We start from the raw sequence: 24,741 nt of genomic DNA on the forward strand, positions 1-24,741 counted from the left end.
TCATTGTCTATAAGTGAGCACGTGCGCACACACACGATCTCTATGTAGAAAATTCCTGAAACTTCTCAGCTGATTTGTAAATTTTTATTATGACAACATAACATCAGAGAAAATCTAAAAAACAGGGCAATCCCATTATTATTAAAATATCCACTTTAACACAAACCCTTTCAATTCACATATAAATATGTAAATTGTTGCCATTATGTACATAACAATTTTCTCTTTTTCTCTACATGACATTCTATCAAAAGGATTTTTTTCTTTTGTAGCAGTCTTCGTAATTACAGTTTTAAAAGGTTGACTGATATTCTATGGAATGGTAATAGTATTATTAGTTATTGTCATACTGTTGGGACATTTAGATTTTTCTATTTTTTCCTGATAAATAATGCTGTAATAATCAATATGGAAGTTTTGCAAGAAAAAATACTTATCAAAGGAGTGTGACAAATCTACAGAAAACAATAAAGAGTTTACCCACTCCCAATGAACTATTGGCTAAAGTTAGAGATGGAATTTGCACTTTGTCTATACTAGAGGGATTTAATCTTGTTCCAAATAGTTGTTTCTTTTATTATGAGGAGGGTTCCACGTAAACCTAGGTGAGACTGTGGATACACGAACACATGAATACTGCATATTTTTAATGAGTTTTCAGGACTAGCAACGGAACATGCATTACACAGTGGCTCTCACTTCCACTGGGTAAAGTGGGTAAAAGATGACTGGTGTGGAGGGGAGAGAGAAGGAAAATGGAGAGAACTCTGGATCTATTACTGATCTGGCAATCTCTAGAGCAGGTGGTAATACGGCAATACTGCATTTCATTACTATTTCCACAAGGAAAGTAAGGTCAAACTAGCAAACTGTTGCTCTGAAAATATATTGAAATATATATGAAATATACTGAAGTAACATAGCCTAATACAAGGGTTTAGTAAGATTTGATGAAATAAGGAGAAAAAGGATGAACCAAAATAAAGAAAACAACTCATATTCTCACTTGAAATATTCTAGTTTTAATAACAATCATTGACTTTTAAAGGTTTCTTGGACAGTATAATGCTTCTAGAGTTTGAAAAAAATAGGAAAAATAATGGAAATCAGAAGTTTTTTTTTGTTTGTTTGTTTGTTTTTTATGCAAAGTAAAGTGAAGGCAAAGCTTTTTGGTTCCAAACCTGGTAGCCCTTGATTCTTTCCATTTCTTTGCTGGCTAGTGGGTTACTCTTGACCACACAAACGAGGGCCTTGACGGCCGCATACAGCCCTTCCACGTCAGAAGCCATGGCCACCAGGCCCAGGATGGCTGCAGCGCCCCCAATGTACTGCAAGGTAGTGGCAACAGGCTTAGGGACAAATGTTCTTACTCCTGATTAAAAGACAGTGAAAAACAATTAAATAAATTCCCCATGTAAGCAAGAACTGAATAAATCATCTTCAGAAATATTGAACTAATTATAAATGATACTTTAAAAAAAGCTTTCTGTCCTAAAATAATTCTAAAAAAATTTCACAGTAGGATATGGGATAAGGCAATAAATGCTCACGTGTATATTCTCAGAGAAGAGTGGGGAGTATAGCAGTGAAAAGAGAAGGGCTGGGTTTGAGAGTAGGCACAAATGTTTCTGTGCAGCTTTGGGCAACAAAAAGACTCAAATGCACGGAGGCCTCGGGTATGCATTTCTGAGGTAGTTGCTGGGGAACAGACGTGGGCAGAGCAAAAGCACTTTAACTCTATGAACTGGGGAATGGGATGGAGAAAGCATCCTGGCAAGGATGGCGTATTCCCTACAGATAAGCCACGCCATTACTCAGAGCTTCTCCCAGTTACGTCATCTGTGTAATAGTACATCAGTGAGTCTAGAAGAGCCTAATTATGTGGAAACAGTATTAGAACTAACTTTGTGTCGATTACAAAAAACTCACATCTATATTCCTAACCTTGTTTCTTGAAAAAGGCATTGATTGAATGCTGTTTGCCCAATGATCAAGATTGAGTTTTTCGAAAATAAAACTAATATGTATTTTATATTTCTATACCGCAAATACAATACTTCATATCTTATGGCACTGGATTTTGAAAACTACCTTCTGAGGTAATTAGGGCCAGTATTGTTACTTTAAAGATAGGAAAATTGAAGTCCATAGAGATCAAATGTCTGGTATAATGTCAATCAGAGACAGAACAGGGGCTGGAATCCCAATCTTTGAACTCTTCAGTCACTGCTCTTTCTACTATACCACAGTGCTGCTATATTTTTGCAAAGGACATAGAGCAGTGCTCAGTGTTTGTTGAATTAAGAAAAACTACCATGTGCTTCAACATAAAGGAAACTATTTTATCAATGCAGTACAGTCAAAAAAGAAAACCAAAGTTAATTTACGTGCACATCACTGGGACAATAAAAATTTCTAAGGATTGATAAACATGTAGGATTCTGACCGGTACAACATGAACTTGTTAATCTAAAAAGGAACCATATCATGTATTTATTTGCACCTTAAAATATATAATCACTGGCTCTGAATTTGGATGGCACGATTGGATTTTCTCGACATAAGCAAAAAAAAAAAAAAAATCAACTGTTTTTAAGCAGACATCAGGTATAAGGCTCTGCAGAATGTCCACCAGCTCTTTTATTGAGTTGGATCCACAGAGTTTATACTCTGAACCTCATTTCTAGTTCATTTCCAATTACTAGAAGCCCTCAGGAGGGCCACCACTGCTGCACCAAACCATGCAACAATCAATATTTTTAAGTCTTTACACCTGTCCCTAAATGTACTATGAAATTTACTTTGAAATTACACAGAAGTAGGTAGTCAGTGCTCATCAGTGCTGACAAGAGGGGAAAAAGTTAATGGGATTTTTAAAAAGGCTATAATTTTTAAAGTGGACTGTAGTTTGAGATTGTTACATTAGTCTCTACATACTGCAGGGACATTACAGGTCAGCACAACAAAATATGAACTTCAGCACCACCCCTTAAGTGAGGGAAGTGAAATCAGATTTGAAAGTAATAAAGAAGTTTGAAACAATAGTCAATTTCACTCACCCAAGTAGCCAATTAGAGTAGCTCCAATTGTCCGAGCAGGTCCGTTAAGATGTCCTGCTGAATTGTGTATCAATTTCACTGGAGTGGCATTCTCATGGGAGGAAATGCCTAACTGAAGAACAGGAAAGGGAAAAAAAATGTAACTACATAAGAACTGTCTGAACTTATTTTTATTATAGTTGGCATACAATATTATATTAGTTTTAGGAGTATAACAGAGTGATTCGACATTGATACACCGTACGATGTGGTCACCACACTAAGTCTAGTACCCATCTGTCACTGTGCAAGGTTATCACACTGTTGTTGACTCTATTCCCCTTCACCTTTCTCACCCGTCCCTCCACCCACCTCCCCTCTGGTAACCATCAGTGTGTTCTTTGTTTCTATGAGTCTGTTTCTCTTTTGTTTGCTTGTTTATTCTGTTCTTTAGATTCTCCATGTATTTGTCTTTTTCTGTCTGACATATCTCACTTAGCACAATACCCTCTAGGTCCATCCGTGTTGTTGCAGATGGCAGGATTTCAGTCTGAACATTTTGATTGGAAAAGAAAAAAAAGACATGAATGGTAACATGCATTTTCTCTCTCACCATGTCAGAACATTAAAACCTTGAGCATTCTTTTTTTTTCTTAATGTGCAAATACTTCTAAAGGTGTAAAAGCTCATAGAAAGTAAGTTAAATACAATCTACTGAGATGAAGATGGTGAGAGCATCTTGGAAAATAGCTTCCAGGGCCTTAATGAAGGCAACTCTGTCATGGTTTAAAGGGTCTCATCACTCACTGCCTCACACTACCTGTTATCAGTGAACATAATATTAGCTTTATTCCACATTCAAGTAAATGTCACATAAATTATCCAAGAGTTTAGAGATAACCATGCCTACATAAAGCAATGTTAAATTTTACACACACACACACACACACACACACACACACACACACACAATGTGTTTTCAACCAAATATAATCTTAAGACTTTAATTTTATTGTTACCTGCAGAACTCAATTTATGTACAGTTTATATTCCTTAGAAAAGGGTACACATATTCACAGACAAACCTCTGTACAAGAGTTGCCAATACTTACTGTTCCCAAATGGCTTCCTTCCAGGGTCTTGATTTCCTTCCCCTCGGGTTTGCCCTCCCTCATCAGCCAAACAGCTTGTCAAGCTCACTGAAAACTCTCACCTTGACAAACCCCTGGTCAGTCCTCAGTCCTAATCCTCCTTGCTGATCTGACACGTTTGCCACAGTGGATCACTGACTTCTACAATACCAGACTCTCCTTGTGGTGCTCCTTTCTTGCTGGCTGCTACTCCTCAGTCTCCTCAGCTGGGTCTTCTGCACCTCCCCAACTCCACAATACTAGCATGTCCCAGGTCTCAGTCCGAAAACCTTTCCTATTCTCTATCGACATCTACACTTTGGTGAATACACCTCGTCCCATGGCGTTAAACACCATCTGTGAACATGCATGACATTCAAACCTCTCCCCTGAACTCTAGATTCCTATTTCCAATGGTTGATAGCTCCACTAAAATGTCTAATAGACGTCTAATATGCTTCTCAAACTTTTCCAAAATATAATTCTCAATATACCCCCCTCCGACCCCAAAACTACTTTTTCTGTAGTTTTCTCCAAATCAGAAAGAGACTCCGTTTTCCTGATTGTTAGAGCAAAAAAATAAAAATAAAAATAATAAAGAAAAAAAGACTTGGAGTTATCCTTGACTCCTTTATTTCTCTCACATTTCATAGATCCAATCTATCACCAAAAACTGAGCTTGATCTTTAAACTCTACCTCCAATCTGATCACTTCTCGCCACGGCCACGGCCACCACTCCAGTGCTGCCCACTATCACTGTACTGGCCTCAGAACTGGTCTTTCTGCTTCTGTCTTTGTCTCCCTTCAATCTATTTTCAGTAGAAGTCATAGTGATCCTGGTTAAAAGCAAGTCAGAGCATTTCATTCTTACGTCTGGAACCTTATAATGCTTCCCATGTCACTCAGTTGAAGCCAGGGCCCTTACAGTTGCCTCTAAATTCTAAACAATGTAGTTCCCGTTGCCTCTCTGAGCTCCTCTCCTCTGACCTAGGCCTCCTCTCATTCTCCTCTAGCCACACCGGCAGGCATGTGCTTTCCTCAGGGCCATAACCCCATCCTGGAAGTACATCCCATCCGTTTTCTGTATCCTCATTGCTACTGCCTCATGCTTTCAAGTCTGCTCACATTTCACCTCAGTGAGGCCTCCTCTGACCAAGCTATTTAAAACTATTAGCTCACCTCTTTCCCCTTTCCTGCTGTATTTTTCTGCATAGCATTCTTCACCTTCTAACATACTCTATCATAAGTTTTTTTCTGTAGTTATTGCTGTCTGTCTCTTTCACTAGAATGTAAGAACCATGGGGTGGGGGGACTTTCTCTTTATCCACTGCTGTGTCCTGAATGAAATGCTGCACATAGTAGGTGATCCAGAAAAACTTAAGTTGTAGCCTTAAAAACAGCAATTTATTTCTTTAGTTTTCTAACGTTCAGTTTCTTAAATTGCCAATAAAGAATTAACATAAACTATGCACTTAGAAGGCAATTCTCACTTTTCTAAATTAATTTAGTATCTAAAATATGTTTTACATTCACAGCCAAAGAAACCACATATAAACAATATACGAAAGGCAGTGTTTTCCACAACCCGTCATACTTGGGCGGAACCCATAATGAATCTCTGAAACCTCTTTCCAATGAGAGTCAACCTCAGCTTACCTGGAAATCATTCTGCTTACCTGCTTAGCAATGGCTTTGCTGTCCAACTTGTTGTACAACTTCCGGATTCTTGCCACTGTTAGGGAAGACACAGAGAGTGCATAGAGGCCAAATGACACCTTTTCCTCTGGCAATAATGACACAGGAGATGGGGCTACACCTTCGGATTTTGCATCTTTACCTTCAAAAGAAGAGTAATTTTTTTCAAAATCATTATCCCAACACTAATTTTTTATTCTTACTATCATTTTTAAGTTGGCAGACTGGAAAAATCTTTTTAAGTGGAATAAGGGAGCGGAGTTTAAAAGCTATTTTATTTAATGTTCAGCTGTTCATTTATTTCTTTAATTAGAAAATAGGGAAACATCACCTAGTCATAGAGCTTTACATTCTAAGTTTTACTCTGAAAATATGCTTAACATATAGCATAACTGCAAAGGAAAAGGGTTTCAACCGTTATCAGACAATCACAAAACACTTCCCTTAGGTTCAAAGAAAAAAGGAAATACTTAAAAATGAGCGGAATGCCCATGGGCTTTGTAGTGGGAGGTCTTGCCCCCGTGACAGCCCACACACATGCCTCTCTGAATTTTTCTAGACAGCACAGCAGAGCAGTTAAGAACACAGTTTTGGAGCTAGATGGCTTAAATGTGTATCTCTACTATATCATTTAAAAGCTGTGTGACCTATATACAGCTCTGTGCCTCAGTTTCCTCATCTGTAAAATGAGGATGATAGCAATAGTACCTAACCCCCAGTGTTTCGAAGGAATGAATAAATGCATGTGAAAGGTTTAGAACAGCTATGTCCTTCATACGCATCAACTTATGTGGCACATATTAAGTGCTCAGTAAGTATCCGCTATTATTAGATGCTATCTAAATGAAAAACCATGAGTAAAGACAAATTACTTAGCCACAGGATCACTAGCATTTGCAATATACTGTCCTAACTCTTCTGAAAACTTTGGTAGAATGAGAACAAAGGAATGGAAGACATTATTCGGAAAGAGTACTATGAAGGAACTGTAGCTTAACTTCAGTTCCTTTGATTCTAAATTCCTTTTGGTAGAAAGGACAACAAGAAGCGGACTGTAAGGGTAAAAAGATGAGGAAACTGATGTTAACTGCTCTAACTTGAAGAATATATGTATGTGTGTGCTTCTGGGCCCATCCTCCCTTCCTTTAACCAGAGTGAACACACTTTAAGCTGCTTTGTATAATAGGAGAAATTTCTTCTATAATAGTAGAAACTAGAAAGAGAAGAAGCTTGAGGTTAGACTCTTAAGAGAGTATATGTCTACATCTTGGAGCCAACAAGAGAAACTGGAAAATTAGTGATCAGGGATAAAGACAAAAATCAGAAAAGCACAGTATGATCAGTGGAGAACATTTTGAATAGGAGTGGGTGGTATCATGTTGAAGAAAAGCAGAGAAGACCCCTTTTTCAGATAATTATAAAGCATAAGCTTACATACACACATGTACTTACTCTTCTGCATCTACACGCAGAAGTTAAATTTTATACAACTTTAAGAAGAAAGAAGGAGTTACTCACATGGCATGCATACAGCCTGAAAGCTTCCAACATAATTTGGTCCTAGTTCATAAATGGTAGTAACACTTGAAGGAGGTAACACTTCTTCCAAAAAATGCGCGGGTCCCAGGCGCCAAACTAGTGAGGCGAGTTGGCGCTGGGCAGGTGGGGTACCCACGTAGGCATAGACTGTGCTAACCACTGGTGGGTTTGCAGAACCCGAACCTCCAGGCGTACTGTGAACATAATGAAGCTACAAAGAAAATGAAACCAAGTGTGTGAGATAGGACAGGAAAACAAAAAATTCCTCAGGAAGACAACCACTTTTTGAGTATACTTTTATTATCCAAAGGTCATACAATCTTATAAATGTACAAAAGCAATTGGGTCAGAAACATGAGGGCAGGCCAAGATTCTAGAACCTGATGTGGAAGTTGGAAATCTGTTATCCAACTCTCTAATACAGATAAACTATCTCATGCTAGAAAGGGTAATAATCACATATAGGGATATTGTTACTATCTGGTTGATTTGCATATCAAATTAATAACGTGTGTATGAAATTTTAAGGTTGATACAAAACCAGAGCTTTCCAACTATGGAATTCAAGTAATCTTGAAATTGGCTATGTTGCCTTCCATGTGAGTCTGCTAAGTAAAATTATTCATGAAGTGTTTTATAATGAGTAAAATGCTAGAAAAAAATTTAGAAAAATGGATAGTCTATTATAATTTATTCACACATATTTTAATCTCAATGTAATATACATTCTCAGATTTGAAATTACACTACTGACAATTACCTTAAATCATCACTCAATTCATTTACAATGGATAATTAGAGTATACAAGATAATGAAATCATGTTGCTTCTTGCTGTCTAGGCAGCTTTCACCACTTGATGGGATGAGGGATATCTGCACGGACTATTTTACCCTAACGCCGTCCTAGTTTCAGATCACGTCTATTATTCCATCTATTAAAGAACAGTTCCTGCTGACATTAACAATGATGAGTGTGACGACTAACACAGGACCTAATGTTGGTTTCACAGGACTCTGACTTCTCACAGGGAGTGACGATGATGATGATGACGATGACGATGAAATGTTTCAATAATAAATCTACCTGTCAATTCTAGAAACTGAGGACATTTTTATTTTTGATAATACTAAAGAAAATGAAGGAGCAATGCACTAGAGAATCTACAAACCCATTTCAAATGCAATCATATATACAAAGGAAATAAATGACAATTCCCACAGAGTGCCTTTTAGGGTATATCATATTGAAACACAACATCACAATAAATTATCCCTAAGGAAGGAAATGTATTCAAGGGAGCTACAGATTTCAGTGCTTTTCAAACGTTAATTCACAAAGAAGGACAAACCTTGCCTTTGTTGTTTCTTTCAAGTAATATCCCCATAAAAATGAATACTATCTTTTAGAAGTTGAAGACTTTTAAGAGTTTGCTAGTTGAGTTCTGAAGAAAGTAACTAGCAGCATTTATCTTTACTGAAAAAAGAAATTACTGATTCTTTACTAGTTACTTCAATTCCCTTGCCTCTCTTCTCACTACTGTAGTATAGCTATCTAGAGTATTTGTACACTCATCACTTGAAAAATAAGGGAACAGTGACTGTTACTATCAGGGACTAATCTGGGTCATGACAACAAAGACGAACAAAAAGAATGCCAGCTGTAAAGAAACACAGAATCCACTGGACTGCATAAAATAATAGCAATTAAAAAAAAATAACCCTGTGTGTGCGCACACACACACACACACACATCCCCCCCACACAGGTGAGCTTACCTTCACAGTGCTAACAAGCTGTCCGTCAATATAGAGGGCTGCAGCACTGTTCTTCAGCATGCCTTTGCTCATCACCAGCACCAGATGATGCCACTGACCCTCAACTATCAGTTCTCCACATCGAAAACGAGCACAGCACGGGAGAATTTCATAGAAAGAGGATTCTTCACTAAAATCATCAACTAAAATAAAAAGGGGAAAGAAAAACTCAACACCATCCTCATTCTAACAATTATTCCTATCTAGATCCTGACTTTATGTTAAAATAATATGATGTTGTAAGTGAAAATATCCTGTTCATTCAATAACTTCATCTGTAGTAAGAGGTAAAACCTGGGATATGTTTTTTCTTTTCTCTCTTCAAGATACACGTAGTTATAACCAAATAAAGTTATAATACCTAATGAAATAAAAAATAAATAAAATTAAATAGACAAGAAAATCATGATAGACAACAAAAAAAGACTAGTTGATTATTACCTGTCATGATCTGTTATAAAAGGTCTTTTTAAACATCAGTTTGACATGCCTCTGATTACAGCAATCAAAAGAAGTTAGAAAAAGTTAGATAAAGAAGCAAGAAAATGTAAATTTTATTCTTGTTATATGCTCTGCTCAATGACACAAGGGGCAATGATCTGTCCTTAGGTGGTGGTTGTACTGCCCTGACCCTTGCCTGACACTAGCTGGTAGGAAGGAGGTGACTTATGGAGTGTGCGGTATTTGTTGATCCAAGAGTTCTGCTTCATCAGACAACTTTGATGATTTGCTAACATTCTGGAATCCCTTCCTGACTCCAATCTGCCTCCTCTTTGCTACCCAGTATATTGCCAGATCATGGTAGCAAATAACAGGTAATACTAATTCAATCTTAATGTTAAGCTAATTAAAATTAATTTACCTTTTCTAACTATTCAAGAAGCAGCAAGACAGCACTGGAAATCCAGATGTTAAAAACTCATTTCCCTGTCCGCCCCAATTTTTTTTAAAAAACTTTTATTTATTAAGTGTGTTTTTCTAGGACTCATCAGCTGCTAGTGAAGTAGTTGTTTCAATCTAGTTGTGGAGGGCACAACTCACAGTGGCCCATGTGGGGATTGAACCAGCAACCTTGTTGGTAAGAGCACGACACTCTTAATGAACTGAGCTAACCGGCCACTCCCAAAACATTTTTTTTTAAAAAGAGCTAATCTATAACCAAGCAACTTAAAGCAGACCCACCATTTTTCAGTACAAGCACATACAAATAACATATATTGAAAGTTAAAGGTTTAAATTATATGCAGAAAGAATTCCAAAGAAAATTTAAGCTTCTATTTTTTGAATCTTAAAACATCTGCATACACTGAGATGCCAAGATTATATTTTAAAATGGCGATTCAGAATATACATCTATTGATGAGTTAAGACTAACACCATATATATGACTAATGTATATGTTATTATAATTTCCAGTTATATATGGACTATAGTAGTCTTGCAAATTGCATTTAGAGAAAACGCTATAGAGTTAAAAAACATTTTCCTAGTTTACTGAAATATCACTCCTTAATTTTTTCCATTAAATTCTACCCTCTTTCCAAATTGTTCATTATCATTTACTTTTCTCATTGTTTCCCTTTCAAACCATTCACATTTCTTTTCCTTTATATTTCTTTCTTCTCGTTCATTGATTTAAACTTTTAAATAACATTTGTGGGTCTGTTTTAGGTAGCAGGGCTGCCTAGATTACCAAGAAAATAACATGGTATGTAGAAACTTACAGTTCTAGTAGGGTAGGCAGACAAAAACAAAAATAAAGAATTAAAATCTATGAAGTCCAGATAAATTTAAAGAATCTTAAACAACGGCTATGGTAGTGGGCATAGGAAGGAAGGGAAAATTCAAGAAACATTAAGGAGGCATAATACAGTAAGACTCAGTGGGAGAGGTAGGATTTTTGAGGTAAACTTGAGGTTTTAAGCTGCTGGGCTAACTGGTAGTGGGGGTGTCATTTCCCAAAACAGGAGGAGTTGCAGGTTTTATAAAGAAGAAACATTACAGTCTGAGTTGTTTACAGGAAAACTATTCATATGAAAATGTCTAATATACAGTTCAAAATATAAGGAAAAAACTTGGGACACAGACAAATAAAAACATTTTGCTGTCAGAGTCTCTGGGATAAAAAGACCTAAAACTAACAGAAACTGATAATTTTTTTTCTCGTGAACAGCAGGTTGAATACACAGACTAAGATGAAACCTTGGATAATACTGATTTTAAAGGAAAAATAAAAAAGAAACCTGTCGAAGAAAACTGTAAAAGAGAGATCAGAGAAATAGTGAAAAGAACAAGTATCCCAAATTACAAGACCAGAGACAGTTTTAGTTAGAAGGAAAATATCAACCTGGTCAAATGCCACAAAAGGGGCAAATGGAGTGTCCTATACAGAATTTTAAAGCAGTTACTGTGTTGATGCCTAACTCTGTACTAGTCGTGATGAAGACTGATAAATAAAACAAGAAGCCTTACAATCTAACTGAGAAGCTACCACTCATATTCAATTAATATTTGAATACCAACCACAAGTGAAGCAATATGTGGTATTATTTTAGTTACTTAAAAGACAAAATTAGAAGGTGATAAAAAGAGGTATGTTTATATACAAATGCTTATATTCATAGCAAAGAAAATTCAGTAAACTGAGATTTATATTTTATGTCATTTACATCACTTAGAAAGATCTTCATGAATGCCTTGAGTTTGAAGTTCTATTGTATAGCAACGTTACGCTATGGCACATTGCATGGGATTAGGATTATTAAATAGTATGTATTCAGTCTTGAAGATAAGCGATGGATTAAGTAAATGTTATTGTGTCTAGCACAGAGGCACATATGGTAGGCAGGTTCTCAATAAATATGCATTAGTTAAGCAGCATTCACAGCCAATGAAGATTCTTACTAAAATATATCAAACAAGCAACCTGCTTTCCTAGCAAAAGCTGTGAGTTCTTGGCAAGCTGAGATGAATCCTTATTTTAGGCATCTCTCCACTGTTTTCTAAGTCTCTTAAAAGCATCTTAAAATTCACTGATAAACAGTATTCAAGATTTCATGTGACCTGTTCCATAATAATTTAAATCGTAAAAGGATTACCAGATAGACCTTAAAAAATGAATGTTAAAGTGAACTTTAATACTTTTAATGATCACAAGTAGCAAAAAGAAAAAGACAGATACTGACCATAGTTTTGGAGTAGCTCCTCTTTGGTGGAAACAATCAGAGATCGGTCTTTTGCTGACAGAACTACGGCAAGGCACACGTAATGCTGCTCAGAAGAATTTGCTCGGCGTACCACAGTCAGAAGTCTGACAGGGTGGTTACCTGGAGCAGCACTAAAGTGCTCAATACAAAACCAGCTAGAGTAGCTTAAGCCAGATGGAGGAGGAAAGAATCTTTCACCTACAGTAAAAACAGGAAAATAACAATGAAAGAGTTTGTCGACTCATATTTACTTAAAAAAATAAAACCTAAAAAGCAGTAAACTCTAAATACAATATAATCTATTGAAAAAAAAGAATCTCATAAACAAAGTGTATTTACCGGAACCAATGCCGCTGACCACAGCCCCATCAATAAGACCTGTTGTGACGGAATTATTTGTAGGGGCGTTATGAGGGGCCAAACTGGGTAGGAACAGGCAACTATTGAAGAAAAGACAATGTACATATTAGAGACCAATTGTTTTCTGATGTTATCACTATACACTTACCACAGTGAAATAAACTGCCATTATTTATAATAAGTGTAACTCGAGATAACAGATGATAGAGGAAGTCTGGATACCTAACAAAGTCTTTCCCTTCTTTTAATTATGTGAGTGTTGAAAGGTACACTTTAAAAATCTCCAGTAGCATCATTTTAAATTTAAATTAAAAACAAAAATCAAAGTATACATTGTATGTGGTAAATATACCAGTGTACAACCCTGTTCAAGACACTTGAACTCTTTCATCAGCACAGAAAAATTCCCTTGGACCCCTGTCCAGTGAGTCCTTCTCCTCTGTTACCACTGTTCTCATTAGTTCTGCCTATTCCCAAATATGTTTTAATCTATTGTTCGATAATAACCCATAAAAAACTTCTTGAAATATAATTTATAGTTTTAGATCAATGTATAGGAATCCCACAAGCAACTGGCACCAATATAGATCTATCCTACTAGCATTTGTGTCCATTAAGAGGTTGATGGACTTTATAAACTCTCCTGCATTTCTCTATATAGTCTTTATTGTTGCTTCTGCGATTACAGCCTTTTCTGCAACTTGCAAGTATTTACTCATTTGATGTGATAGTCACTGAACATTTATAATGTATAAGATACTAAGCTAGGTGATTTAGGAGAAAGGATGACGATAAAACCCAAAGAGCTTTTAGGCCGATTTTAATTTGCATGTTATCTATAAATTTATTGTACTAAATCAGAGGTCGGGAAACATTTTCTGGAGAGGGCCAGACCATAAATATTTTAGTCTGCAGACCAGATAGTCTTCCATGACCACTCAACGCTGCCACGCTATCATGAAAGCAGCCCCAGATAATACATATATAAATAAGTATGGCTTTGTTAAGATGAAACTGTTTACAAAACAATAAAATGTACAAAATAGATTTGGACCATGGGTTTTTGGTTGATGACACTAATACCATATCAACTTATTTAGAATAATTAAAAATAATTAAATATAAAAATATTAAAATACCATGCTCAAAGAACTCAGTAATTTGAAAATACATAGTATACAGTATATTTTAGTCAAGTAGTTTTAAAACCAAAGATTTATTTGTTAAAGGCAAGTATGAGGCATAAAATACTACAGTAAGAGTTGGCTACCTTGTAAATTCCTTACCCAAATCCTTCAAGGGATGTATCAAATTCAACAAAAGCTGGAGTAACTGATGACCCATGAAGTCTGATGTCATGTGGGGTGGTCATGGAGACCAGGCACTTCACCCTGGTCAAGGGTACAGTACTTCCTTCAGCAGATTTTACCAGGCTCTTGCTTATCCGGTAATGGTTATCTTCATGAAAGCTGAAAACATTATCAGAACCCAGACCTTCCATAGATGTAATCATACTACCTGTAAGTCAAAGAAAATTTCTTGGGAAAAATATCAGGTAGGTTTCTAAAATAATGACTTCACAAGGCTGATTTTTAAATACCACTGTTCTGTTTCAATGTACAATAATTTTATTTTTAAAATACCAAGCGGTTATCCAGTTTTAATGTACTTTATGTATTAGAGACAAAACAATTGGTCTCTAACATGTAAGTCTAATTTTTAAACTTAAATAGCATGTGTTTCCTTTTATTACTAAAATAATAAACACATTGTAGAAATGTTGCAAACTACAGACTACAAATAAGAATAAAAATCACCAATAACCACAATCCAAGCCACTCTTACGATGTGATTTAATTATAAATTAAAGCTAGTGACATTTATAAAAAGCAGATTATATTTCACAGAATTATTATTTCTTTTTAAGAAAAGAAAGCAAAATATTCTAGAAGAATTATAATGGAAAGAAACAGGTCATTTTTCTTATGAAAATAATCAGAAATAAATAGAAGAAACTTACTTCTTCCATTTTCTCCCCATTTGTAATTCTTCCCTTACAACTATTAAAACTAAATACATGATCACAAAAACACTTCAATTAAAAAACTCCTATGTGGATGTAAATGGTAACAATTTCAAGAATGAAAAGACAAATTTTAAACAAACTGTTCTATTTTTCAGGAATGCATTATAAATGTAATAGAGAAAATACTCCCTCTCAAGATAAACTACATGAATGTAACTGTTTCCCTCTTAAATGTGCTAAGCATTCAGGCAACCACAAAAATATTTCAATATTCTCTGAGAGAAAAGAATCATTCTTGTTTCTACTCTATGCAAAGGAAATCACAACTCACTTCTAAAGGACTGTGCAAAGTACAACAACAAATATATATATATATATATTTATCTAAGGGATGCATATTAATTGATATGAAAAACTGCAATACTTTGTTTTCCAATAAAACTGTTGGAATTCAAAAGATCTTAAAGTTTCCAAAACAGTATTTACTAATCACTGATAATAATTTGCAGGGGGAAAAAATTCAAATTGAAATAATGGTTGAAGGTTGTTTACTCTCTGATTCTCACCTGAAAAACAAGGGGTTGAACTAATTGATCACTATGTCCTTTCAAAGCAGCCATTCCACTTTTCTAAATTGCATTCTTTCCTGCTTCACTAGTAATGGTCACTTTAATCCATCAAAACAAATGCCTTATCACTATGGCTAACAATGGTACAAAATGAACTGTAAAGTTTAAAAAAACCAACAAAACCACAGAATTAACACTGGCAGGAAATCTAGTGCAACTGAGGTCTCTACTGAGAAAGCCCCTGGAAAGCTCTGAGTGGATGGAATCTGTTGCTTCTCTGTGGTCCATGCCAGAGACGGCATTCTGGTATCCCTCCACCATCCGCAGTCTTTCAGGCTAAAGCAAACCCTTCTCCTGAGAGGCTCCTCATCAGCAAAACTATCACACCTCCGTCTAGGAGACTGCTATCTATTGTCGCTGGCATTTCACTCTCAGTCTTCTGTGTACTCATTTTTGCAGCGCACTGGGGCATGTCAAGGTCCACATGGATGACCCACTGAACATCACGCTTCTAGTTTTGTGATCACCTTTCCTCCAGTCAGCTTCACCTCTGCTTCACTCCACAATGTGGGCACGGTTCTTTACTTTGCTTGTTTCATTGCTCCAATTGTGGTTGCCATTATCCTGCCCCATTCCTCCAGTTCTCTCATTCCTTTTCTCTCACTACATTTGCTTTTTGGCTGAGCCATTATTCTCCACTCCAGTATTCTGTCCTTTTCCTCCAAGCCTATCACTAGCTGCCTAGCTCCACTTCTTTCCCTTTCCAGCTCATACACCTTGTTGTACCTCTTCAACTATTTTTATCAGTAGTTTTAATTTCCTGTTCTCCCTGCCCGCTGCAGTAGCTATCCTGCAAACTCACAGTCTGTTAATAATCCAATCAACTACTCTTTAGCCCAGCAGCAAAGGCTATTTAAGAAAGGCAAAGTAAAGACGTATTGTCCCTTCCAAGCCAAGGGTTATTCTGCATGTAATCCTCATCTCCTCTAGATCTCACTTACTATATCAGTGATTCCTTCCCCATTAGTCAATCAATGAGCTCCTGTATTTCTCAGTTTAAATAACAAACAACAACAAACTCTTCTCTTTCCTTTCTTTCATAGTCAAACTTCTTGAAATAATATTCATTCCCCACATGATTTTTATTTGTAAAATCAACCAAAAAAAGAGAACTTCAAAGGTTAACTTACTTCTCATCTCTGGCTCATAACTCAGTGAACTTGGTTTGTGGACCCTGTATTGTTTCAGCAGTTTTTTGTCCCAGGCACCACAATTTAATGGACTTGCCAAACGCAAAAACTCCCTAAAGAAACAACAAAGCAAAACTATTCCTTGATTGAAAACATTTCATAAATTATAAACCAAACAATAAAAAAGGGATGTAATGAATTATAACACACTAGTTAAAATACAAAAGCAACCCAGTTATATTAAAACAATATACAATGTTAATTTTACATTTTAATCACCAAGCACCGAAAACTGCACAGAATATTGTGAAAGGCTAGTAAATGAAATCCAAGGAGCATGTTTTTCTGGCATGTGACGTACCCTTTGCTAGTTTCCCATGTAGAGTGCAATATACAATTAGTTTTATAACCTATGGTTTATCAGCAGCAGGTACCTGTACCATTATGTGACTTTGTTTTCTAAGAATTCATTAATTATAAAACCTGAATATGTCCAAATGGTTGATTCCCATTGCTTACTCTGTTTACCTAGCCAGGCAGTAGTTATTTAGTAAAATATGTACGAGTATTGGGTGTGAGACAGTCTCTCTCTCTCTCTCTCTCTCTCTCTCTCTCTCTCTCTCCTTTTAAAGTAGCAGATTACCAAAAAGGATCAGGGGGGAATCCCCATGCTATTTTCAATAGTTTAGGTTTCCAAACATATCCATAAGATGATGGACCAAGTGACTAAGAACTGTCTCATTTACCCTGGCATTATCAAGGCCTAGCACAATGCCTGCTACAACACTGTTTAACAAATGTTTACTGCCTGGGTTTTTCTTAATCCATCGTTGATTTGGAGTAAGTTAAAAAATATAAATTACAAATGAAGTCCAACGATTTTTAAGAAAGTTCGTAAAACTTTTATGAAAAAGCTGTACTGTACCAGCAGAAAAAAAATGATCTTATAAAGAGAGCTGTTTATATTATTAAAGTGACAAGATATATATTTTTGTAAGGAAGGACAAGATGATTTATATAACCTGTTGAGCTAGGTAATTTTAAGAAAAATATTTTTTTAAATGTTGTTTCATCCCTAAAATATACAGTACAGCACTGTTTTCTCTTCCATTAAAAGGTTATTTAACATATATATATATATATATATATATATATATTCTTGAATGTTAAATTGTGGAAGGCATATCCATACTATGGAATATTCTGGCAATAAAAAGAAACAAACTATGGATATGTAACACTTTAGGTGCATCTTAAAGGCATTATAAGTGAAAAAAGCCAATCTCAAAAGGTGACATACTGTATGATTTCATTTATTTAACATTCTCAAAAGTGACAAAAATGGAGAACAGATTAGTGGCTCGTGAGGGTTAGGGGACAGGACGTGACAATGAAGTGGTACAAGGAGATCTTTGTGACACCTTGACTGTGTGGTGGTTACATAAATGTACGTGTGTGATAAATAACAGGGAACTACAGTACATATGGATACATCGTACCAAAGCCGGCTTCTTGGTTTTGATACTGTACTATGGTTACATAAGATGTGACCAGTGGAAAAAACTGGATGAAGGGGACACAGAACTTCTCTGATCTATCTTTACAAATTCCTGTGCATCCATAATTATTTTTAAATAAAAAAGTTAAAAGTATTTCTTAAAAGACTTCTCATATATAAAAATTTCTTAAATATAAAATAAATGCAAATCATCAATATAACATGACTTATAGGAAAGTGAGAGGGTGTTGGATTCCAGCAGAAGAAATAAGCCCGGACAGAAACATCCTGTTTACTAACAAGTAGATTTATCTAAGTGCTATATTTTGAGCATTTTGCCCATTTTTGTTGTGTTTGGTTTTGCCCAGATACCTGAACACATGTCTATGAAAGTAAGAACTCTTGCATATAAAAATACTCCAGGAACTACCATTCCTAAACGCAGCTTATTCGAACGTGAAAATGAGAACTACTGACCTCAGCACCATGGGCTCCAGGGCCTGAGAGGCTAATCGTTCAAACATCCGCTGGAGAGGCGGGTGCAGTGCGTGATCCTCGTCAGCCAGCGCAGCACTGCACCGCTGCAGCAGTCGTGCGTGAAGACCAGCTTCACACATGACTTGCTGGTTTCTTTCTGTGTGCACCAGGGATTGCAAAATATTTGCCACGGCAAGTTGAAGGTCCAACGCATGCTAAAGTTAACAAAGAAAGCCATGCCACCAGGGTGTTCTTAGTAAGACAGGTGATCGTTCTCTCCACATGAAGCGCATCTTTTCACATGAGACCTCTACACGCTTCAAACTACATTCAGATGATTTAAGTAGCTGGCTAAGAGTGATACAGCAACTCCAGGGCAAGGCAGACATTTCCTATACTCATTTTGCTAGCATACCCTGCTGGACTCCATTCTCTTCTAAGCCTTTTATACTACATGATTGCATTTTTATTTTTATAGAAATAGTTGCTGTAAAGTTTTTTTCATGGTGGGTAAATAACCAGTACAAAGGAAGGCCTATTCTTTACAGTTATATCACTTTAGGCCTTAGAAGCCACATAACATTTTAATAAAATATATCACTTAAACGCTAGTTCACCCAAACTCTTGAGTGCTACACAATCAAAATGGATAAATGACCTCCAAGAGGTATCTTCGGTCATTTTTCCTTTTGTACTACTTATTATTAACAGTTTCCACTGCTAAGCAAGATTTACAAGGAGAAACAATTATTTTCGCACAAGAAGTAACTGTCTTGGCTGCACTTGTGACAAATGAAATTATATTCTAAACATTCATATCTACCACTAAGAAAACTAATGAAAATTAACTTATAAATGAATGAAAATTAATACAGAAAAACCCTATATGTTTTTTCCCTTTACCTACTTTCGTATGTGATATGGAACAGTCTCATATCACTTACCATCTTTCTCGGCCCCACTCCCTTGCTCATGCAGTCATACTCACACCCTTTCACTCATTAAAGATGGGAAGGAACTAACATATCCATGCTTACTTCTGGCTGTGTCACTGACCCAACAGAGGCCAGGAGGTCCAACATCGCAAGCATAGCTCCAGGATGGATGATGACGGCATCAGAACTCTGGAGAGATGAAGTTGTCACATGTAGTTTCAGGTCATTTTTAGGAGGGTAAATGGGGGGAGTTGAAACAGAATGATATGCATGCCTATAAAAAAAAACAATAAAAAAAAAGAGGGTAATTTGGTATTTAATTCCAATCACATTCGCTGTTAATTTTCTTCATCTTCTGTTACCTATGTCTACTGATAAGCAAAAAGCCTTGTAACTCAAGTTTAGGTTACAAAACTCCTTAAGTTTGGGATATAGAAAGGCAACATATTATCAATTCTTAATGAGTCATATACATAGACAATTTAACTGTCAATTCTTCTAGTCTCTTACATGTCTTTACCATTTACTATTTGGATTGTTTTACTAAAGGATGGCACACAGTGATTATAGTTAACACTGCTCTATGGTATATTTGGAAGTTGCTAGGAGACTAGATCCTAAAGGTTCTCATCCCAAGGAAAGAAACATTTTTTTTTCCTTCTAACATCTATGAGATGTTGGATGTTAGCTAAACTTACTCTGGTAATCATTTCACAATATAAGTAAGTCAAGTCATTATGCTATACACCTTAAACGTATACAGTGCTGTAGGCCAACTGTACCTCAATAAAACTGAAAGAAAAAATTAAAAGAATGACATCTATACCAGAAGATATAAAGAACAGGTGACATCATAGTGAATAGATAAAATCATAGCTCTAGGAAAGGTGATGGTTCTGATATGTGATAAGAGCGCAAGTTAAACTAAATCCCTCAAAGACACTGTTTTCTTTTGACATTACCTATGTGTTTTTAACCTTGCCTTAGCGATGAGTGACACCATCAAGGACTAACAAGATGACAGTGGCCTTCTCTATAACTGGGTGAACTGAGTCAGGATTGGCTCAGAACCTTAGCTACCTGACGGTAAGTATATTAAGCATCAAGGGAGTTTTCCTTTAGCTTACATGGAACTATATTCACCTTCTTTTACATAATCCCCCCCACCACTGAAAAATATTCATCACAATTTTTAAAAACTTAAGAGAAGGTATATGTTATGTAACAAGCTTCTAGGAGCCAGATAACCTAGCCATGTCTTGAATATACAACATTTCTTGTTATCAATGATTTCCACTTTCTACTTCATACTATGCTTCTACAATTCATGAGTTTTGCACATTTTGTATCTTGGCAGTAGGAAACAGATGCGCATGGCTTCAGCCTATGGGAGCTCTTTGTTCCAGTGAATCAGTTTCAGCATAATTTGTCTAACGCTGAGCTCTGTCACTGAGAGCAGTGCAGTTTCAGTGCTGGCACAGGAGCAGCTTGGGAAACAGATGCTTTAAGTCAGTGATTTAGAAGCAAAGAATTGGCACAGCCATTTTTTTTTTTTTAAAGTACCATTCTTTTTTTTTTAACAGAGATTCTAGGAAAGTATTCAGCTTCACTTATAAAAAAGCACATGGCATCCTTAGTTTATTTCAAGTCAGCATATCCTCCACCCACTCAGTTTTGCACTCCTTGTTATTTTGCTGATTTTATTCAGAAAGATTTAACTTCTAAACTTACTAAGACAGATTTCTAAATGTTTATTACCAAGAGTTATCTTCTTCTGTGTTGTTCCCGTTAGTCTTTAAACTATTTTGACCCATCTAGAAAAAACGATTCATAATACCTCTATAGTGTACTAGGAATTCCCAACCCTTAAGAAATTCATAAAAACTGTTTCCATTACACACAAAAATTAATCCAAATTGGAGAAAAAACTTAAATTCAGATTGTGTATTTTAGTTACAAAATTATTTCTGATTTAATACAGATTTGAACTTAAGTTATGAATATACTCAGGAGGGGTCTTTTATGCCTTTCATAATATGTAATTATTATGGTAGCAAGCGCTTTTTAATCTTGTATAAAGGAAACAATATTCTGATATAGGAAGTACATTCATTCTTCTCAAACTAGAAATATATTACAAATATTGTAGAAAATTAAAACATGGTAATTATTAACTAAAATCAGTGCTGTTTTAATAGGCATTATATAACATTGATTCTTACTAAATCGCTTAGGTATCACCAGAAGGATTACCGCCTTTTAAATTCAGAAATCATGGTAAGCTTATTAAATGGACAATTCCTATGCAAGACCTAACCATGTGCAAAGACGGTAAAATGACATTTCAAAATTTAGTTAATTTCTGTTGTAATTTCTTTTAAAACTTATGGAAATTGCTACATCACAGTGCAATTTAAATTCTTACATATATTTAAGACTTATCTACCTCTTCTGGAAATATATACTTATTTAAATTCTGAATTTGTTTTGCCTTAATTATCATCAAATGTGCAGTGAGTAATGGATATTCTGTTTTAATGACAACTACATGGTACTTGCTATCTTTTTCTCCATTGCAGATATATTCTGGAGAATCAGTTATTATTTTGTATTTTGTTTTCACTTCCGCTCTGATTAAACATTGTTCAACTAGTATAATCCTATTCCATTATTCCTTTTGAATAATGAATAATAATGAAAAAGAGTTTTAGTTTTCAAAATATGAAGTTTCCCAGTTCTTTTTCCCCCAATTCTTAAAATAATTAGAGAAGACTCTCCTGGATCCTGGATTTTACATTTCAGACAAGAATCACAAGCCCAGCACTTCCTTAGCACCTGAATACTCCACAAACCATAAACAGTAATAATGTTAGTTTCTCCTTTTGCCAACAAAAACATGTTGTGCCACAAGAAAAGATGCCCATGAGCTGACGTAATTTGTTGAAATGTTCTTGAGATATTCTAAATTCGAAAGTTGCTATATTTGCATTTGTGAAATAAAAACAGTCTTCCTTATTAGCTTATGATTCTTATCAGTGAGCAAACTGTGTGGGCAAAGTGGCACCCTGGAAAATGTTAACATTGGTCCTATTAGCAGCATGAACAGAACTGGGAGTTTCCTTAAGGTAACACCAACCTGAAAGCTGATTGGTTTTCCCACGGATAAGATTCATTCAACTAGGATGTTGATTGAGCTCCAGTGTCCCCTTAAGTCAAACACATAGTAGCATCCTTACAGGTAGCTGGGTTGCAAATGATGACGAAATGTTTTTGATCTAAAGCCTTAAGTAACTTTTATAATATGAAATAAAATGCTGTTTTCCCTCTGTCAAATTACCATTTAAATAAATGGTCAAGTTTGATAGATTTCTTTTTTTTAAATGTGTTCTTTTAATCTGGAATTTCTATTAAAAGTATTTTGTAGGTTTTGATTAATAGTTAAAAAGGTTAAATGTTTGTAAACACTGTACTATTTAAGCCTTTACTCTGTATGACAATCATAATTGTGATTTTTGTTAATAACTAAAACTAGTAATTGAAACTATTTTTCTAAGATCTAGTAGTTCTATGGAATAGTAAGCACACATGAATCTTCAAACAGAAAGAATACGTGTGCCTCATTTATTATAGCAACAGAAAAAATAAATAAAAACTAGGTCAACTCAAATTAATTTTATGGTCTCTTGAATTAAGAACTGCTCTTTAAAAAAAAACAGTTTTAAACAGAGATGTTGAACAACACTAAATTTGTTTAAATCGATTCTGAACTATGCCATGATTTACTAGAAGAATATGATCTTTAAGCTCCAATATAAATTTAAGAGAAAAAGTAAAATATAAGTTTATATATCTAATGAATATTACTATTGAAATATATTAAGGTATAGAATCTATAACAAATATTTTTCATATAAAAACTGTAACTATATTCAAGTTTCAAAATCTGAACACTAGAAATAAAATCAAACAACATGGCAGCAAGATTAATTTTTTAAAAGCCAGAATGGGAGCATATTAATAGAAGACTTAAGGATGGGTGCTTGGTTATGTTGAAAATGGGGAAGGAAGAGTATTTGGTGCCAACTGCATGGACTATGATCGTTTTAAGTACAGGTTGCAAATGGAATCTTAAATGGATCTTAACTATACTCTTGTCAATCAACTACTATTCTTTATTTATATATAAAGTTTATTTATTTATATATATGTATACAAGTTTTATTTATATATGAGGTAGACTAGGTCAGCTTACGAAGAGATTTACACAGAACCGATTTTTTCCTTCACTTTTTCAAAGGTTAGCTGTGACAAGTCTCCATAAAAGTATCACATTTCAACTGGTTGAACCTGGCTGAGAAAAGACACATTTCCTTGCCAGTGCTGTGATGTTCATTTGAAAGTACCAGTACAAACCAAAGACTTATCCAAGGCACATTTAAAGAAAAAGTAGAAAAATTACTTAAAGAGGCACTAAGTCCTCATTTCTCAATCAATTTTAATAAAAGATATGACAGCTCTGAACAAAAAATTTTCGTCTAAATAATTGAGTTGAATGACAAAATTCTACATGTCCTTCATCATAGCATCAACACGTTTTACTCTCATCAATATACTCGGAAGTTGACAATTTTAAAACCCAAAAGAAAAATTTCAAGTTATAAAACACCATCATTGCATTAACATATAATTTAGCACAGAAGGAAAAAAACCCCATACAAATAAAGATTGACTTCTGTTATAAGATCAGTACCTTTTCCTGGACAAAGCTGGTGTACCCCAAGGAGAGGGGAGAGAAGACTCACTTGTCAGGCAAGGAGGGATCTGTTCTGCACGACTACAGACAACAAAACAGACAGGGTGGTTTAGAGAGGTTAGCAGAGAACACCAGGTTGGCAGCCGGTTAGTTTCACAAGAATTACCAGTACAAGTCTAATAAGGAATGTCCTCCATACTCAGCAGGAACAAGGAACAAGACTACAACACGGGCACTGAGGGAAACAGAAAAGCATGCTTACGGCCGAGGCTCACCCATTAATCGTAACACTTAACACACTGTTAAACAGGGTACCGTAAGCCCTGTTTTTAGACAAAGAAAACTAAAAATGAGGTGTACTAACTAGGACAAGTAGAAAACAAGGGAAAAGAGGTTGAATCCAAAAAAAAAAAAACCCTCCATTTTAAGTAGATTATTCTATGAACACTACACTATCCCATGTTTCCTATAATAATATATATGCACTTTTATTTTCAAGATGGGAAAAA

At 35.5% G+C, this 24,741-nt stretch overlaps 1 protein-coding gene across 8 annotated transcripts in view; it reads right to left on the reverse strand.

Annotated features, from left to right (window-relative positions):
• Positions 1-24,741, reverse strand: part of WDFY3 (WD repeat and FYVE domain containing 3) — a 248,184-nt gene that overhangs the window by 84,812 nt on the left and 138,631 nt on the right. For 7 of the 8 annotated variants that reach the window (XM_081056216.1, XM_081056218.1, XM_081056217.1 and 4 more), the window contains 12 exons: positions 24,230-24,313; positions 19,582-19,753; positions 18,545-18,759; positions 16,570-16,682; positions 14,071-14,302; positions 12,764-12,864; positions 12,404-12,622; positions 9,180-9,361; positions 7,383-7,614; positions 5,846-6,006; positions 3,060-3,171; positions 1,182-1,372 (listed from right to left, as the gene is read on the reverse strand). In XM_081056216.1, the coding sequence (XP_080912342.1) occupies positions 1,182-1,372; positions 3,060-3,171; positions 5,846-6,006; positions 7,383-7,614; positions 9,180-9,361; positions 12,404-12,622; positions 12,764-12,864; positions 14,071-14,302; positions 16,570-16,682; positions 18,545-18,759; positions 19,582-19,753; positions 24,230-24,313 (2,014 nt within the window). The remainder of the gene's footprint in view (positions 1-1,181; positions 1,373-3,059; positions 3,172-5,845; positions 6,007-7,382; positions 7,615-9,179; positions 9,362-12,403; positions 12,623-12,763; positions 12,865-14,070; positions 14,303-16,569; positions 16,683-18,544; positions 18,760-19,581; positions 19,754-24,229; positions 24,314-24,741) is intronic. The other variant, XM_081056213.1, reaches the window with a different exon arrangement.

This window comes from Rhinolophus hipposideros, assembly GCF_964194185.1.
Source record: "Rhinolophus hipposideros genome assembly, chromosome: 1".
In the NCBI taxonomy this organism is placed as follows: Eukaryota; Metazoa; Chordata; class Mammalia; order Chiroptera; family Rhinolophidae; genus Rhinolophus; species Rhinolophus hipposideros.